Genomic DNA, 18,704 nt, shown 5'->3' with positions numbered 1-18,704 from the left:
GTTTAGTGGGTTAATGTTAGTGATTTCACACATTGTCGTTTTTGAGAGTTGTTTATAAGCCATGGCTCAACCTAGCCTGGATGAAGACTTCTGCCCTTTTTCTGCATGCTACGTGCTCTGTGACTGATTTCACGGCTAATAAGTTACTAATTATTTATTACTATTTGACTGAATATCACTTCAAAAATGACCAGTCTATCACTTAATATTGGGGAGTTTACTCCAAGTTCAAAAGGATTCTCCTTGAGTTATATCTCTTGAGTATCTGGAAAGGGAGGAAAAAACAAGCAAAGTTTGCAAGGAAAACCAAGTTGGCCGGGATGAACGCAAACAAACCTGAGCTCCCAAAATGAACCCGCTCCAGGTTTTAATGACGGTGGAGACGTTACTGCACTCCCTGATTGAGCTACAGGTAATAGATACAGATTGCTACTTTCCTTTTTAATTATCCTTTTAATTACTATTTTATTTTCACTTGTTAAAAACATAAATAAATTGGTACGCATCCTTTATTGTTGTCGTTGTTGTCATCACTCTTTGTTAAAATTCAGGTCTCTCTTGTAAATGAGTCCCCGAGGCTCAATAGGATTAACCTGTATAAATAGAGGTTGACTGAATGAAAGATCATTTTGAGCTCTTTTAAAGTTTCCAGTAGAAATGTTGTGTCGCTCACCGATGAGTTTTGCTTCCCCGACATATTAGCATCAAGCCAGGCGGAAATGCGTGAGGTTGACAGGTCGCACATGTGCAGTCAGGTCTGTTTTCCACGATCGGAATAAAATGATCAGATTAAGTGTTTACATGCACACCATTTGGATTATGAATCGGCATAAACCACTCGTCTCATTCAGATTACAAATTCATTGAGATCGACCTGAATCAACTATCAATAATCCGAATGGGGCGTTTACATGACACATTTTTATTCCGAATTACCGTTTAATCCAATTACTTATGTCCATATTACCATAGCTAATGCTGTGTGTGTGTGTGTTGTTGAAAGGCCTCTGGAGTACAGAGGTGCATTTGCCAGAAGTGGTCCTCCGTTCATGCTCGTGCGTCTTACCCTTTGCTTTTTTGCTGTTCTGAGCAAAGTATCAGGCGACGGAAGGAGGAAACGACTAAAGAAACAAGTGGTTCACACCCCTGCAATAACAGCAGGACCAACGAAGGGGAAGTCTAACCCATGCTTTTCACGCTTTTTCCTGACTCCTCCACCCACCACCCTCTTACAGGAATTGTTATCAGGGTAGAGGAGACTAAAGTGTGACTCTAGCGTGCGTCTCTGTGTACTGTCAATTTAGCAGGTCCACAGTTTTTAGGTCAGCATCCTTATTTGTGATTGTTCATAAATGTTGATTCAGAGAGGATTTGCGTGCCTGTTTGAGGTAAAGCTGCCCTATTTTTATTTACAATGAAACTTGTCACTTGTGAAGCTATGATTGGTATCTTAAAACAATCAACAAGAAACGGCTATTACCAAAGGTTTTCAGTTTTTGACATGTTCAGGCTTGGCGCAGGCCAAGACATGTTTTTATTTTCTTTCATTTGTCTCAAAAAGACACATGGATGTAGGCTGCCTACCTGCTCCCACCCATCCATATATGTGCACACACTCGTGCTGTCACCCCTGAAAAGAGGTCAGATGCGATGATCGTCTGAGCGCCTTCCCATCTTCTTCCACTAACCCCCCCCAGTCAGTTTGCTTTGGCAGGGCATGCATGCCTGTGTCTGTTATCTACAAATGGCTGAGGAATTATAGGTTGAGAGGGGAGGAGGAGGAGTGAGGGAGGAAGAGTGTGAGGTGGGAGGGAACACGGGGATGAGGTCATGTGACATCGCAGCAGCTGCTAGCCTAAGAATTTCTGTTTTCTCACTTGGGGAGAGAGCTTGTGCGAGGAGGGGAGAGATAGGCAGTTTTGTAGTGTGTGTGTTGCTTTGTTAGATAAGCTCTAAACGGTTTGCGAGAGACAGGAAGACAGGCTGGCAGGGAGGGAGGGCGAGGGTGGATGGGTAAGAGGAGATAGACGGAGATCGTGAAAGAAAGGCGTGTAGGAAAATGGTGTGTGTCCCGTTGGTCACTGTCGGCGTGCGCTGGGATGGGTCTGATGTGCGGATGCAGCCATGGGGGATCCAGTCGGCTCCACTTCTTTGTGCAGTAAGGAGCTTCAGCCAACCTTTTGATCTATGAGAGGAATTCATGAACCACTGCCAGACCTCTCGATGTGTGCGTTTGTCTAGCTGTCTGTCTCTTGCTTTCCTGTCATCCAAATATGGTTGTCTGTAATGTGGTTTTATGCAGTTTATCAGGAACAGCATGCACTGTGGTCTGACTCTGTGCTGTTTGTTTCCCACGAAGTTTCCTGGGGTGTTTTGTTTTTAACTTCCCTTTTCAGGCTTTATTTGACTTTTTCTTGAACAAGAAGACATACTCTATCGTCTTGACAAAGTCATGTTTTTTTTAGTGTAGTCCTGAACCTGAGGTGTTGATAACTTTTGCTGTTTGCTATGCAGGCAGTGGTCGGTGTTTATTCCATTATTAATTGTTTGCTGGGTTCATTCAGAGTGCACTGGGTAACTGGGAGGTTAGAGGCAGGACAACTCAAGAGGTGTTAGGAATGCTATTCACTGTCTCATGCCTCACTTAACCACCCGGTGTGTGTCCGCTCAACACACATGCACACATGGTGCTTGCCCTTCTGCGCTCTACTTCATAAAGGAACGTGATCTTTCTACAGCCCCTCAGCTTTTGGGGTGAACCCAGATCTAACTTCTACTTATCTACCCATGGTGTTGATGTACAGTAATAAGAAACTCTGATGGCAGTTTTCTTTCTCGTGGATGTGGCTGTGTTCGCTTGAAGAGTATGATGAGTGTCGATTCACCACAGTCTTTGAGTAGCTCCACATGTCTGATAAGAGTTGTGTCATGCAAAACTTAACACTAGTCCGAACTTTGCTTGTCCTTTGAGCAATCTCTAGTGTGTGTGTGTGCATGTGTGTGTGTTCGCACACATGTGTGCATATGTGTTTGTTTGAGCATGTAAGACTGTATGACTCTGCTCTGGCATTTTAGGGATTCCGCTGACAGAGAAGACCTGACAAGATGGTTTACTTTACAACACACATGCATATATGCACACACGTTTTTGTAAATGTACTTTTTGGGGACTTTGCATTGACTTCCATTCATTTTCTATAGCCTAACACTGACCCTTACCCTAACCATTACTAGTTCATGCCTAACCCTAACATGTCCACAATTCACACCTTGGTCCTGAACCTAACCCCTAACCCCACAACGAGACTTCTCCTTATGGGGACCTGGCTTTGGTCCCCATAAAGAGCAGTTCGTTCCCACAATGCATGATTTTTTAGTCAAATTGGTCCCTAAGAGGTAACCTGAAACAAAAACACGTGAACATGCACACACACACACACACAAATGAACATATACACAGGAAGGAAATGGACAGCCGTCTCAGCCCTCCTCATCTTCTGCATTTTACATGACTTAACCCACCACAGATCTTCCCTGACTTTAGTTGTTGCTTTAACAGTTTGCTTTTTATATATCTCTTTTGAATGTTGCTGACATATTTATTTTATTTTTTACTTAAGCTTCTGCATTAGTCTTCTTTGTAGTGCCTTTTTTGCAACATCTGTTTGATCAAGCACTATAAGCATACAAATATAGCACATGCTTTCCTATGATGATTTTTCTTCCTTTAATTCATCAAGGAACACACTACAGGATGTTTGTGTACATGTATGTAAAATTGATACTACTGAGTAAAAGGTTATCTTGGTATTATCAGAGCATGCTCAAAATAACTTCTGTGTAAAATGTGCCAATGGACCTCTGGCAGACATGCATGTTGCTAACATTTTCTGAGCAAAGGAAGAGTGAGCTGCCCTCCTAACCTTCCACCTTTTGACCCGAAGGCTCAGTATCCAATCCCCTTCCTCCCCAGCTGTCATGATACCCACCAACACTCTATCCTGACTGTCTCTGTGCCACAGAAAGCAGCCCGGTGCCGTAGACCACTTGCTTATGTTTGCCTGCATTGTTGGCATATTTTGTTCTAAAATAAGCAGTTTTGTTTGGCAAGTGGATATTTTGAGTTAAAAATCTTTCCCATGTCAGTGTTTTGCTTGGTCTTTTGTTGTTAGGTGTATTATGTTTAATGTTTCCTTTCTCCTCTGTCTTTGTCCACTTTTAGGCATGAGCCATGAGCCAAAGTCACCATCATTAGGAATGATCTCCACAGCGACGCGAACCACGGCGACAGTCAGCCCCCTCACCCCGTCACCTCTTAACGGCTCCATCGTAGCAAATGGAAGCCCAGCTGCCCAGTCAGCGCACTCTGGATTTGCCGCAGCCCTCCGTAAACTGGCTAAACAAGCCGAAGAGCCTCGAGGTAAAACTACAGCTCCTTGTGACACTAAAAGTTTGCAAGCGCATACGAACTGTGTGATCGATTTCTAGGGGTTTTCTAAAGTGGATTGAGAAGAACAAATTTAGCGCAGATAAAAATTGTTGGCTTTTTTTTTTTTTAAGTTTACTTTTCTTACTGCATGCTTGGTAGGTCTCAGAATGTGTTGTCAAAAAATTTTAGGTGCAAAGGGAGAAAAGCTTTTCTGTTTTCTTTGTTGTTATTTCCATCCATCCATTATCTTTACCCGCTTATTCCATTTTGGGTCACGGGGGTCGCTGGTGCCCATGTCCAGCAATCACTGTGCGAGGGGCGGGGTACACCCTGGACGGGTCGCAAGTCCATCACAGGGCCACATAGAGACAAACGAGACAAACAACGATTCACTCTCCCACTCACACCTAGGGACAATTTAGAGTTACCAATCAGCCTAACATGCATGTTTTTGGTCTGTGGGAGGAAACCGGAGTACCCGGAGAAAACCCACGCATGCACGGAGAGAACATGCAAACTCCACCCAGAAGGCCCCTGGACCGGGGTTTGAACCAGGGACCTGCTCGCTGAGAGGCAGCAGCTCTACCAGTTGCGTCACCGTGCTGCCCTGTTATTTCCAAATGCATAAAATTTAGTAAAATACAATGCTTTATTGGAGTTGCGTCCTGTGCCTGTGGGCTCTGTGCCTTGGCACCACGGAGGTCCACCTTCTCCAGCCTGCCTGCCTTTTGTTTGGGCTCTTAAATCAGATGGTTCCCACCTTATTTGCTGTCCCTGGATGTGTGGCTCTCCAGCCCGCTGGAGTCTGGGACCCAGAGCCCTGCAGATGATTTATTATCCTCATGAAGAGATCAGTCACATCCACCAATCACCTCACCTCACCTCCCTCTCCGTCTTTCTCTCCTTTATCTCTCGTCACTCTTTCACACTGAATGTCAGCCCTACCACTTTCTGCCTTTTATTCTCTCTTTATCAAACAACAAAAAAAAAAGATTCTCCTTTTTAAAATTCACTCCAGCATTTTAGTTTTATTGTAAGCCACTTTCTTTCTGTTAAAACAATCTTTCTTTCATTGTGTCTTTCATTAAAAAAGTTCTAAGCATTTATTTTGTATTCAAGCAAGGTGAGAATAAGAGTGGGCAGATCAACAAAACTAATAAGAAGGACATTTTCTTGTCTTTGTCATACAGTTAAGAGATTCCTCCTGATAGAGATCTAGTTCCTTTTCATTACAAGAAAAAATCCTTTCTCATTATCAAGGCCTGGCTGGAGTAGGTAGTGATATCTTGGTGAGTCAGCAGTCAAGCATACAGTTTAGGTGTGACTGCCCATGTAAGGAGCACCATTTCCAAGGTGGGCAGAGAGTCATGAGGCCCTGAAGCTCAAGTCATTTTTCTGTCTGCACAACCTGTATTTATAGGCAACATACACACCCTAACACCCCCACACATACAAACAGTTGTCTTTGCAAAACTATAAGCCTTGTGATTTCTGTGCATGCTGCAGCCTGCTGTCCTTTCATTAGCTTTTGACTCAACCTCTTTTTCTCTTTCTCAACCTCTGGTTATATTTTAGGGACAGTGCAAATGAGATGCCATGACTCATGTTCTAAAGCTTTAAGGAATTAGTTAGGTTTGAGCACTAGTATCACTGCCACCAGACACTGAACTGATTTAAGACCCTGAGCATGGCTGCTGTTTATATACACACCCATACACACATACACACACATACATCGTCACTTGTCTGAGGCAAGTATAATGAATAGCTCTGTGTATTGAGAGCGATGCTGAAGAGGGGAGGTGATGGATAATGAGTATCGGAGCAGCATAAAGGACACTCTCATCCAGCTTACACTCAGATCACATGTGCAAGCAAACCCTCGCAGACTCCGCTAACTCTCTGCCTCAGGAAAGAAGACCTACTGATATCTGATTAATTAAGCAGATCTCTGCCTAATCATGTCGGGTGTTTCTTCTCGCTCACCCGTAGACACACAGACATAAGAGTTTCACGACTGTTTCCAACTGTAATATGTTTTGTGGGGAAAAAATGAAAGGAGGGAGAATAAAAGTCTTCAGGATAAATGAACTGGATGGATGAAAGAGGGAAAGGAAGTAATTAGTAGATTTGTGGAAAACAGAAGTCTCAGTTAGAGTGTGTGTGTGGGTGTTTCAGAGTGTGTGGCCAGAGGCTTCCCTTGTTTTTGGGAGCCCAGAGCATGCTGGGACAGTGGGGCAGTGTGTCTCTGACCTCTCCATCTGGAGCCTGCCTGCAGCCCACACCGCCTTGCTGTGCTCAGCGTGTGTGTGTTTCTCAAAGGCAACCCCTTTAGGCCGTGACTGTCCCTGAAACACTCACAAACACGCTTGTTTCCTTTACCTTCCCTCTGATTTTCTGTGCTCAGCAGTTCGGCCACCTCTCACGAGTCGGATCAGAAATGAAGCAGCATTTTCATGTACAGTTTGTACAGTCGACAGAAGGCACACAGGATCGCTCCCCTTATTTTCATCCGCCATCTTGTACTGTCTTCATTTTTCCCACAGGCACAGCAACACACACACTGTGTGTGTGTGTGTGTGTGTGTGTGTGTGTGTGTGTGTGCGTGCTTCTCCCCTCCCCCAACCTAGTGATGCAGATTACAGGCTTTGTGTTGTGTTGTCAGTGCATGTCCAAGACTGTGGTAGCAGGTGTGTGCAGTGTTTGCATCAGTCTGGTGTGTGTTGTGTTCGTGAGTGTGTACAAGAGTGCACGTGTTGAGGCTTGTGCTGGTGGGGTGGCATATGGATGCAGGGCTGGCTGGGCACTGCTATGCACACCAGGTGTGAAATGGACTGTTTAATTAAGTGCTGATGTTGTTGTAATGCATGCTGCGAGAGAGGAGGGTGGAGGAGGAGATGTGGGGTGAGGCGGGTGGGTTGGCAGGGTGGAGGAGAAGTGGACTCCTCCTGGCATGATGAGACGTATGCTTGATAGTTTCAGCAGAGGGGATGGCGATGAGAGAAGACTCCTGGGCTGGACAACCCTAAAATATTTTAGTGTGGTTCTGTCATCCTATCAGCAACCAGCAGGGTTGGTGTGTGTGTGTGAATAAAAGGGCCCACTGTGGCAGCCTTTTCACCGGGTCAGTAGCTTAAGTAAAAGGTGTCGAAGCAAGAACACTTGGCCACAGCCTCTGACCACAAATTATATGGTTTGTTTATTGCTGCTGTTGGTTGTGTGTGTGTGCGTTTGTGGATAAGGTTGAGCAATCAAGTGTGGAGGTAGTCAATGAGAACGAGGACTGGTAATAGAGGAGGCAATGGAGAAAGGAGCATCACATTAATCATACTGAGTTTGGAGCTGAAACTGGATTCTCCCTTTTATCTATAATGTTGCACTTTTCTCCTCTGTTCCTCGATGCCTCCCAGCCCCACCCTCCCGACCCCAACATCACACCACGCACATCCCAGCACATCAAGGAAGTAAAAATCAGTGCTGCTAATGAAGTGCAGGTTGAGAGCTGATGAACCTATTTTAAACTCTGGGGATGGAAGCCTGTGCTTTGTTCCTCCTCTCAACTCCCTGCAGGCTCAGCATGTGTGGCCATCTTCTTTCTATAGATTGCGTGTGTGTGTGTGTGTGTGTTGGGGGGGGGGGGGGGGGGGGGTGATATGGCTGCAATGAAACTAGGCTGGTTCCAGTCATATGCCTTGTATGTATGATTTCTCTCCAGTCACATTATAGTATGATGAATATGACTTTATGTAGTTTCATTTATGAACACCTGCAAACATGTGACTGCTATCACAGCAAATACTGACTTTAAAAAAAATTCTGCTTTATATTGGACAAATGTGCATCTAGCTAGCAGGCAATGAGTAACAGAAGGAAAATGAGGAAGGGGGTATGAAAACACAGTGGGCATGTGGAGTGGTGTTAGAAGGTGGTGGGAACAATAAAGGGATAATGGAAGCTTTTTTTTTAACCATTTTTATTATTTTTATTGTGTATGCCCATCAAAGAAGAATGCTACACAGATTCTTCAAGTTGGAGGCAGAGAATAAAGCAGCTGGTCGACGACTCCTCTCGTTTATTTCCATCCTACCCTTACCTGTTTGTTTTCCTGCTCTTAATTATTTAGTCAGCACTGCCTCTTCTGTGGTCTGCTCTGCCTCTATGTTGAGGATGAGGAAGAGGAGGAGATGAGGGGAGGTAAAAAGAGGAGGGGGGAATAGATGGAGGACAGCTCTGTTGCTTAGCAGTTCAGAATCACTGTGATCACCCCATCACCGTCACTCCTGTTTTATTTGTTCTTCCATCCTTGTGTATGCATGATGCCTGTGTGTGTGTGTGTGTGTGGGGTGGGGGGGGGGTGAGTTAGAGAGAGAGAGAGAGAGAGAGATGAGTGAATAGGATGTGACACTAGAGCTGTATTAAGTGTAGCCCCATTCCCCAGGCTGAGTGGGCTGCTATTGATTGGCCTAGTCTTGTAGGGGAGAGTAATGGCTCTCCGAGGTGAGGGGTGGGGTGGGGGGGTTGTAGGGGATTAGGCCACTAATTGCCATTGTGCAGACAAGATATGGCTGCCCCACCCCAACCTCTTCCACCATCTGCACTCCTTATCTGTGCTTTCCTCTCTGAGCTCTCACCTCGCTCCTCTTTTTGCACTCTGTTTATTTTTCTAATAACTTCTCATCTCTTATCATTTTTCATTTCCACGTCTTGCCACACATTGTTTTTTTCTGTTTACTTTTTTTTTTTCCCACTCTGGACGTAGTCCACCACCACCACTCAAACACAGATTTTTCATATAGGCATGACCTCACTGCTGTTATACTATTTTTTTTCTCTGTATTTCTTTATTTCATTATTATATGGTAGTAATCAGAGTGAAGATTTTGAAATCATTCAGTGTCTTAGCATCCTATAGTACAGTATTAACTGATGTTGTCTTTTGGTTATGTTGCCATGGAAACCAAAGCAGAAAAAAGATGGCAGATGAGGAGAAATCTGTTATTTTATTTTTTTTGAGTAAAATTGGAGCCAAATCAAACCTAAAACTGCTCATGAGTTTTGCTGGCTGTTTTTTATTTATTTATTTTTTTATTTTATCGTAATTTTGTCCCGGTTCAATTCAATTGCATATAAGCATTTCGTTGCACAAATATGCTACTTGCATACTTCAGCACTCATTTCTCTTTGTCCTTTTTGCGGCACCAAAGTGTACGTATCCCATTGAGAGGGTTGTGACCCAGTTTGACTGTGTAATGCTGCACTTCCTCTGAGAGCAGGTGATTTTACAGCACACTACTGTCAAGAGAAGAAGCTTGCAAGAGAAAAATGGAATGAAAGAACACATATGATGTTGTAGGGTAAAACACTGCGGGGTAACAAAGTTAAATTATTACAAGAAGGGAAGGCTGAAGGATAAACTACAAATGGTCAGGTGATATATTTGATTGGATCAAGGAGTAAATGAGGGAGGTGAGGAAGATGAAATTTGAAATGGAAGTATGTTAATGTGAGCACATCATGTTTGAGGTTTGTAGCTAGAGAGAGGGCAAAACGAGATGTGCTGAAAGCGAGGCATGTGACCAGACCGTGACCCTGCGCCACAGGGTTTCCCTGGAGGGCTTTGTTAATGTGGCACAGCTACAGCACAGCCGAGAAGCTCATTGGGCCAGCTTTTCACCACCTGCTGTGCTTGTGTACGTGTTGTGATGAGAGAAGAGCTCTGTAAGCGTCGCACATACATACAGTAATAGTGTTAGCGTTTAAACGGTGTGTTGTAGTGTTTGTCTGTGTGATCCGGCTGTTCATCCCGATCACCGTCATGCTAATCAGGATCCGTGGCCATCCGTCTCATTCTATACGTCTGTGTTCTGTAAGCCCAGAATAACTTGTGAAGGAACACAGTTCATGTTACATTTTCAATTTATTGGGAACAAGCAAACGGTATATTTCATGTATTTGTCTTTTTTTTTTTTTCCTTCAGCTGCATCCTCCATCAGCAGCGAGTCATCTCCTGTGTCATCTCCAGCCACCAACCACAGCTCTCCGGTCAGTACACCCAAGAGAGGTCCCCTTGGTCCAGGACCGGTCCTGGTTCCCCCAGCGGGACACAGTGTGCCAAACACTCCACCTGTAGTCACCATTGCTCCAACAAAAACGAGCAACGGCCTGTGGCGGACCGAGGGACGCCAGGTATAACATTTTTACACACCCTTCTGAAGTCTGCACTTTCTTGTCTTTGACTTTAAGTTGCTCAGATGTAGGGATGCACGATATTGGATTTTTGTCCGATAACCAATACCTATATTTTTTTATTTACAGAGACTACATAGCTTTCTCTACTGTGGAATTAAAATGCTACATTATTCTGCGTGGTCTTTGTCAGTTTGGGCTGCTACCAAATGCAAATGCCAAAAAGGGGGCTGAAAATGATGTAACACTTCAACTTGGATTATGTTTAATGTCAAATTTATTCATGACATTTATTCTCTCTAACACAATGACAACACTCGAACAGTGCAAATTTGTAAATTTTCACAAATCTAAACTCAACCTGTTCACAAGATACAAGTGAAAAGTGCATAAGTAGTAGTGCATTAATGGATATAATTGACAGTTTCTTAAATTAAAAATTAACTTAAAACAGAAGCCTTTCATATCAGTGGGTTATTTTGATGGAATGGCCAATGTTCGATGTTTAACTTTATCACTAATATCGACCGTTACCGATAACATGCCGATAATATTGTGCATCCCTACTCTGATGTCTTGTGCTTCCTTTGTGTGTTATTCTCGTCTCTTACCCAAGTAATGTCCTAATCTTCTTATTTGTTTACTTGTCTCAGCACAATTGTACAACCAGATAGGCTCTTCAGGGATCAATTGATTTTATAGCAGGTCTGCAGCTAACGTGCCAGTATATACTTGGCTTATGTGCTGGTAGGTCTATGAATGTAGCTCTACAAACTCAGTGGCTTGATGCACCAAACAATCCCAGCTGCCACTGGGACATTGAGGTGACAGCGTCAATGGCAGTTAACATCTGTGCCCCTCTGGGCCCTCTCCCACTTGTCCCCCAGAGAAGTCCCTCCCTAGTTCTGGTCCTGATTCTGTTCATCCTCCAAGCCATACCCCAATCACCTAAGCAGTCAGCTGCATCCTGTGGCTTGTCGACCTGACACCCACCACTAGTGAGGGCGAGAGAAGGTGGGAGAGCTGCTTGCTTTGATAAGGAGTGGATTATGGATTATGGCCTTGCTTTAAGCCTTCTTATCTCTGCTCAGGGCTAATGGTTGAGGCCAAGTACATGGTTCTGAGCAGCACTCGGCAACATGCGGAAACTCTCCAGGACATTTTGACTGTTCCCAGGGGACAAACAGAAGGGTGGATTGTGAGGGGTGGGTGATTTGGTCAATCAGCCAGATATGTGTGGTAGCATTCAGGCCATTGTCCTTTCTCTTGGAAACCCCCCACCTGAACTTCACCCTGTGCAGCCACAGCATTTTCAAAATGTTGCAGTTCAAGGGTCAACCAAAGCAGAAAGAAGCTGTAGAGGCAGGGAAACTGTCAGAAAGACTACATCCTTTTGTTTTTTTTATTGCTTTAGCGTTGCCGTTTCACATACCAGGAGGAAAAATAAAGCGGCAAAGACTTCCATCATTGTCTTCATTCGGTGTTGCTAATTCTCAAATGTTGCTAATTCTCAAATGTATGCATGTGTTTTGGTGGTTTTTATGCCATTTCTGTGAGTGTGTATCTAGGAGGTCAAGCTCAAACTGAAAAGGTCAGGTCAATGGGTTTGCAGCACCCCCAGAAGCAGCTCTAGGCCACCAAGCTGCACAATAAGGAGGTTAAGGGAGGTGATGATGACAAGAGGTTGGGGTGAGGGGTCAAAAGGTTGGGGGAACTGGGGAGATGCGTCATGAAAGCTGGCGTTGTGGCATCTCCAACATTTGTGCTACAGCCCTTTAAAAAGCCAGAAGACTTTGAAGAAGCGCATACAAATGTTTTCATTTTTTAATGCAGACGGACTAATAAAGTTTTAAGCTACTGAGCAGCATTTTACAGTGCAAAAAAACCCAAGCAGTTGGTTTTACACAGAGTCTGTAGTCTGCTTTTTGGGGCTCCTGTAAAGTATCCACTAAATGTCTGTGCCCTCTTTTTGTATATTAAGAGTATTTCAGTGACTGAGACATGGGCCTGCCTTTCAGAGGTAGGGTTACAGGCAACGCAATGAAGGAGGAATGGCTCAGTGCGCTGGCATTTTGCTTTAATGACTGCGGGAGTCTGCTCCCGCTGCAGCCTGTAATTGCTTTATAATTGGCAATTTGGATTCATGCCTCCATCTGAGAGGCATAAACGAGCACTCTACAATGCACAGGGTCTCCCACCTTCACCGAGGGTTACAGGGGCCTAGCTCATGCTGAGGAAGATGGCTGCTAATGGATGTGTCTTTGAGTTTTTGAGTTTCAGTGTGACAGGGTACTGGTGAAGAATATATTTTCAGCAAGTGAGAAGTCAAAAAGGCATGAATGGTTGATTGTGTAGGCGCTTGAGTCGCTAAAGGACCTCTCTAGTGGGAATAGAAAGTTTCGTCTTTGTAGAATGGGCTTTTTACAATAACGACATGCAACATCTAAATCTTTTGTGTAGAATTATTTAAATAATAAATAAGGGCTGAAAAAGTGTAATGATAGGAAGGCGGCCGTATTATTATTTGAACTATTTTAAGCACTTGATCTCTTATGTAACAAGTATTTGCTGTCTTTTAACACTTAAGTGGATAAAACAAGGAACCAAATCAATCTGTGGCTAATTTATAATAACACAAAAACACCTTAATTATGGCTGTGTCATGTTACTGTAATATGATTTGTGGATGTTTTTTGTAAAAGTATAGTTGATTGATTTTGGCTGTAATTTGTGCCTGGAAATTGCATCAATTTACAGTAACTACTTAACAGACTTAAAGCTGTGGTTTACTGACGCAAATAATGTGTATAGTCAGGAAGGATACACTGTAAACCTGCCCGAGTCAAATTTTAATTACAAACTAGAGTTTGGCCATCCTTTACTTGTAATGAAGGTATTTTAATTGATGAGCAGCTTCTTTCCCTCTTGGATTATGGTCTGTGGATTGTATTTTGTGCATATATTTGCAGCTGACACATTTTATAATTAACACATAGATCTGTCAATACATCTAGCATGAGAGATTTTCAAGCAGCCATGACAATAATGAAGCTTTGTTGTGTGATTTTACTATTTGATAAGGTTTGGGTGACTGAAAGCAGCTGTTTTACAGTGCAATTTACTTTAAAGTCATTACCCACTAGTTATGTTTTCTACGTTTGTGCCACTAATGGAATCAATGAGCGTCTGTGAATGACATGGTATACAATCTGTGGACTTCCGAACATCATCACAGCAGCGTATCCATCCATCCATTATCTTTTACCCACTTCTTCCTTTTTGGGTCGGGTTGGCCCATTTCTAGCAGTCACTGTGTGAGAGGCGGGGGACACCCTGGAATGGTCACAAGTCCATCACAGGGCCACACCAGTGCACTTTGATTTGCTACATGGTTGTTGCATCCACATTAGCTAACTGATTGGTACTTTGTAATTTTCTTACAGTTTTATTCATTCCTTATTTTCTACTGGCTGCATCTAGGCTTCTTTTGTGTATGAGTATGGGATCTATCTACCATAGTAGTCCCTTACTTGGTATGTTCAAGCACCAATATTTGACAGAGTGCCATTGTTGGCTGGTATGGATGTAATTTTTTTAATAGATGCAAAGATTATTTTACTGAACATATTGGTCACATAGAGAGCACCGTGAATAAATGGCAAAGGTGCAAACAAATTTAGATATAATATTGGAATGCTGATTACTGATGCAATCATATGAGCATCCACAAAACTAATCGAATAGAATCTCTGAGTCATCAAGCAAGAAGAAAACTTAATACCTTCTTAAAAATGGTATTTTACACTTTTAAAGTTAGAGCAAGTACAAGTAATTTATTACCAAATCACAATCCATTTTTATCTTTGCCTTTTTGCCTTTTGCCTTTTGTTTTTTTGTTCACATCCTGTTTTGATGCCTTGCTAGTTTTGAAACGCAAAAATAAATACAAGACTCAGCCATGTCTGCAGCTCTATTCTATTTTTAAAATGCACATGCTGATTGGTTGACTGCTTATTTAAACTTGTGGATCATTTTTTTATTGATCCCAGAACAAAATATGAATATGCTAAATTTCAGTATATAGGTAAAAATTCTGCTGTGTGTATATATATTTAAAAAATTGATCTGCAACATCAGCCCATATATTCAAAGACCTTATGGCTCATAAAAGAAAGAAAAAGATGAGCAGCAGAGTAAACATTAACAGAAATTGTCATTCCCAAACTACACTGTGATACTGGCAGATTTTGACGTACATGACCCTCTTTTCCACTTGGCTGGTGACGCCATCAGGGAACATCCACCTTCTCCTTGTACTCATAAAGCTTTAAGGGAATTGGGATGGGGTGGAGGAGACTGCTTGCTTTGAGGGAATAAAGTGCCATGGTGTTAAGTGAAGCGCAACAAACCACACGGAGCGCACAGTAACATTAGACTACTCGAAAGTGTGGAGTGGGGTTTAAACAAAGGGTCATGTGAGGAGTCTGAACATTAGAGGCATTTAAGATTGGAAGTTGGCGCATCGGTGTCAGCCTGGGTCAGTGGCTGTGGAGGAGGATGTGGAGGTAATGGCTCAGTAAATGGGATTTGTTTTATCAAAGGCAGTGGTGAGAGAGACAGCAGCACTGCTGTAAGGTCTCTTTCTATTCCCAGGGAGCCCAAAGGTTAATTTAGTGGGGCGAGAACTGCCTTCTCCTTTAGCTCACTGGCTTTACGGCTTCATCTCAATCTTTTCTTTTTTCTCTCTCTCCTGTTGTTCTCTTGCCAGCTCCAAGTCTGGATTTGTAAAATGTGTGATAAATATCCCATTTTTCCCATGGAAATCTTTCTTGATTGTGCATTCTATAATCAATGTCCTTGTAGAAATGGTAAGGATTGTAAAATGTTCAGTAGCGCAATTGCATTTGTAGACCAATTAAAGCCAAAGCTTGAGAACGCACACTCCCACTCTCACAGCAGGTTGTCTTTTGTAGCTCTGTAACAGTGTATGTGCCTGCTGAGTGTCTGTGTTTGCTTGTTGTGGGATTGAATAAGTGAGACTAGGCTTGCTGCCAAAAGGATGGAGGGAGGGGATGTGAAAGGGAAGAGAGAAGAAACATAAATGGAGGCAGTGGGATGTTGCTTTTCAGACTTTGTTGTCTTCCCTGTAGACGTTGCTTTGAGCAGGATACATGCAAAATTACACACACACACACACACACTTGGATCAAAGTCGTCATCATTGCTAGAAGCTCAACTGTTGTCTGCCATTACTGCATCCTCATCGATCATACAGATGTCATCTCTTGTTCACAATTAGAGGTAAAACGGTGGAGCTGTTTTTTTTTTTTTTACAACTCTGCCTGCGTCTTTCATTTTACCATAAATTACCTTAGAAAATGTTACGCAGTCTATTTTTAACAGGACGATGCCATGTGAGAAATCGTGTAAAAGTGTGTGAGATGGGAAAAGAGGCCACAAACAGGCTCACTCTTTCTCCCATCTCCCCCCTCAAAGGATTGTCTCCATGAGTGGTGACAACCGTGACGGTCACAGGTTCTAACAAACAATGACCAAGACTCGCTCTCTGTATCTGTCTATAGGCTGACTCGGGGCCTCGAGGGACCAGCAGGGAACGTCTGGGTGCTGAGGGAACCTTCTCACAGGAGAAAGGTGGCCCCTCAGTCCCTGCTCACCTCCTGGGAAACCCCTATGCCTTCGGTCTCACCCCTGGTGCCGTCATGCAGGACTCTCGTTTTCAGCCCCTAAAGTGAGTTCAACGTTTCTGGTTTTCTGTGTTTAACGATTCTACGTGTACCGGTAGTCTTGTTTTCTGAAGGAAAGCTACACTGGTTGAGGTTAGGATCCAACTTTATCTGCATATAGAAAATTTCTGGAGTAAGCCACTTTCCTCTAGTTGACATTAGTGCTGAAAAACCATTTGAATGCATTTAGTTTCTCACTGAATTCTGATGAATTTACAAAACAGTAAACAGAAAAATCCAACTAACTTCTGTTTTTTTCTCTTTTGTCGTGCCTCTTTGTTATCATCAGCCTGCCTAGACAGTTGCCTAATACTGTGCCACCCGGTCCTATACCAGAGGAATACCTCCGGGGATTTCGGCCCTATGCCACAGCTGAGGATGCCCTTAGGATGCCATCTTTGCCTTTAGGCCTGGACCCTGCGACAGCAGCTGCTGCAGCTGCCTATTACCACCCCAGCTACCTGCCCCACCCCTCATTCACTCCATACAGGTAACCATTCTGTTTTTGACCTTGCACCAGTTAATAGATTGTGCAAAAGTAATGTGCATCTTGTTCTACTCTGCGATTAACCCATTACTGCACAGCTAACGTAGAACAGATTTTCCAATTGGTAACAAGTTTTACTTGTTTTTTATTATTTGTAAATTTATTGAACAAAGGAAATGTCAAACAGAGTAAGACATGAATGCAATTCATGGCAGCACAAACAAATGTATTGAGTCCTAGATAAACAAAAAGCAACATAATCTATTAAAATGGATGATTTAAGAAAATTGCCTTCTGGAACTAACCTGTATGATGCAAAACCTTTTTTCAACACCAAAGATTAGAGATAAATTCTACAATCCATTAACAAAGGACAAGCTGCCTGTAAAAAGCCTGTGTTTTAAGAATAAATAGGTGGTCAGGGACATCATAATACTTTTAAAAGGCCGAATGTAAAATGTTGTCACATTACAGTTTATTGCGGAATGATGGGACATTATCATTTGTCTGTCAGATGTTGCAGTGATGCTCTGTTCTTCATACCTTTACCCAAATTAGGCCGTATCCAGTGAAATTAGCAGAAGAGAATTACAGTTTATGATGTTTCTAATCGTATGTTTGGAGCTTGTTCAGGAAGTTTTCTGTGGTGATTTCCTTCAAACATTTATGAAGTGTTTATAAAGATCCTGTTTCAAAATTTCTTAATAGAAATAAGATTTGGTGTTATATCTTATAGCAAGTGTGAGGAAATTTTTACTGAATATATGTGAAACACTCTAAACACGATTGTGTGTGTTCAGAAGGGCGCTGCTTGCTTTGGGCCATCACAGGCTGCATGCTCCTAGTTTGTCATCCGAGATCATAGAACTGCAGCAGCCATCATACACACTGCATTGTAATGGATTTAATGAGGTCTGGGCTGAGGTTGTCACACACGTACACGGAAACACAGTTGTGCATCAGCAATGCTGTCTCTTCCTGGCTGCTGTGTGGTGATTGAGCTTCACTGACAGATACCCCTGCCTCCTTGAAAGTCAGAGGACCTCGTGATGCTCCTTCTTTGGGAGATGGAGGCATACAGGTTAACAAGTAAACGCTGCATTATCTCACTGGAGACTGACTTTCTCTTTTTTCTGTCTTTTTTTCTGGTAATTCTTCTATTTCAGGATGGATGACCCATTCTGCCTCTCTGCTTTAAGGTCACCTTTCTATCCATTACCAGCAGGGGGAGCTTTACCCCCCATCCATCCTTCTGCTGTTCACATGCACCTACCAGGGGTCCGCTACCCTGGGGACTTTGCACACCCTTCATTGTCAGCACTGCAGTCTGAGAGGTAAAGTTCCCCTTGGTAAATGCATGGAGCAGATCTCAGCACTCTGCCGCAATTGTGTTTTTTTTTTTTTTTTTTTTCTAATTTCGCTGACGTCCTTTTGTTTCTTCGTCCACTTTGCTTTTCAGGCTCCAGCTGGAAGATGAGCTGCGGCAGCGCGAGCGTGAGCGTGAACGAGAGCGCGAGCGAGAACGAGAGCGAGAACGCGAAAAAGAGAGGGAGCGCGAGGCAGAAAGGGAAAAAGAGCGGGAGAGGGAACGAGAGCGCGAACGGGAAAGAGAGAAGGAGCTGGAGAGGGAAAGAGAGCGTGAAAGAGAACGAGAGCGCGAGAGAGAACGAGAGAAGGAGAAGGAAAGGGAAAAGGAACTGGAAAGGCAGAAGGAGAGAGCTCTGAGAGAGAAGGAGCTGCAGGCGTCCAAGGCCATGGAGAACCACTATCTCACTGAGCTCCATTCTTTAAGGGGACAAGAGGAACGAACCAAGCCTGAGAGACTGACGCCCAGTCGGGCTGGTATGTGTCCATGCAG

The 18,704-nt window shown here is 43.4% G+C and overlaps 1 protein-coding gene across 4 annotated transcripts in view; it reads left to right on the top strand.

The window, feature by feature from the left end:
* Positions 1-18,704, top strand: part of gse1b (Gse1 coiled-coil protein b) — a 128,107-nt gene that overhangs the window by 99,291 nt on the left and 10,112 nt on the right. For 2 of the 4 annotated variants that reach the window (XM_037690511.1, XM_037690504.1), the window contains exons 2-7: positions 4,223-4,420; positions 10,407-10,615; positions 16,198-16,364; positions 16,649-16,849; positions 18,013-18,180; positions 18,306-18,688. In XM_037690511.1, coding sequence (XP_037546439.1) covers positions 4,225-4,420; positions 10,407-10,615; positions 16,198-16,364; positions 16,649-16,849; positions 18,013-18,180; positions 18,306-18,688 — 1,324 coding nt within the window. In that variant the 5' untranslated portion in view covers positions 4,223-4,224. Of the gene's footprint in view, positions 1-2,148; positions 2,159-4,149; positions 4,421-10,406; positions 10,616-16,197; positions 16,365-16,648; positions 16,850-18,012; positions 18,181-18,305; positions 18,689-18,704 lie in introns of those variants that run through there. The other 2 variants (XM_037690518.1, XM_037690496.1) reach the window with 2 other exon arrangements.

Source organism: Nematolebias whitei, chromosome 2 (genome assembly GCF_014905685.2).
Source record: "Nematolebias whitei isolate Nwh7 chromosome 2, NemWhi1, whole genome shotgun sequence".
NCBI classification, from domain to species: Eukaryota; Metazoa; Chordata; class Actinopteri; order Cyprinodontiformes; family Rivulidae; genus Nematolebias; species Nematolebias whitei.
This window is presented reverse-complemented; position numbering and strand designations above follow the sequence as displayed.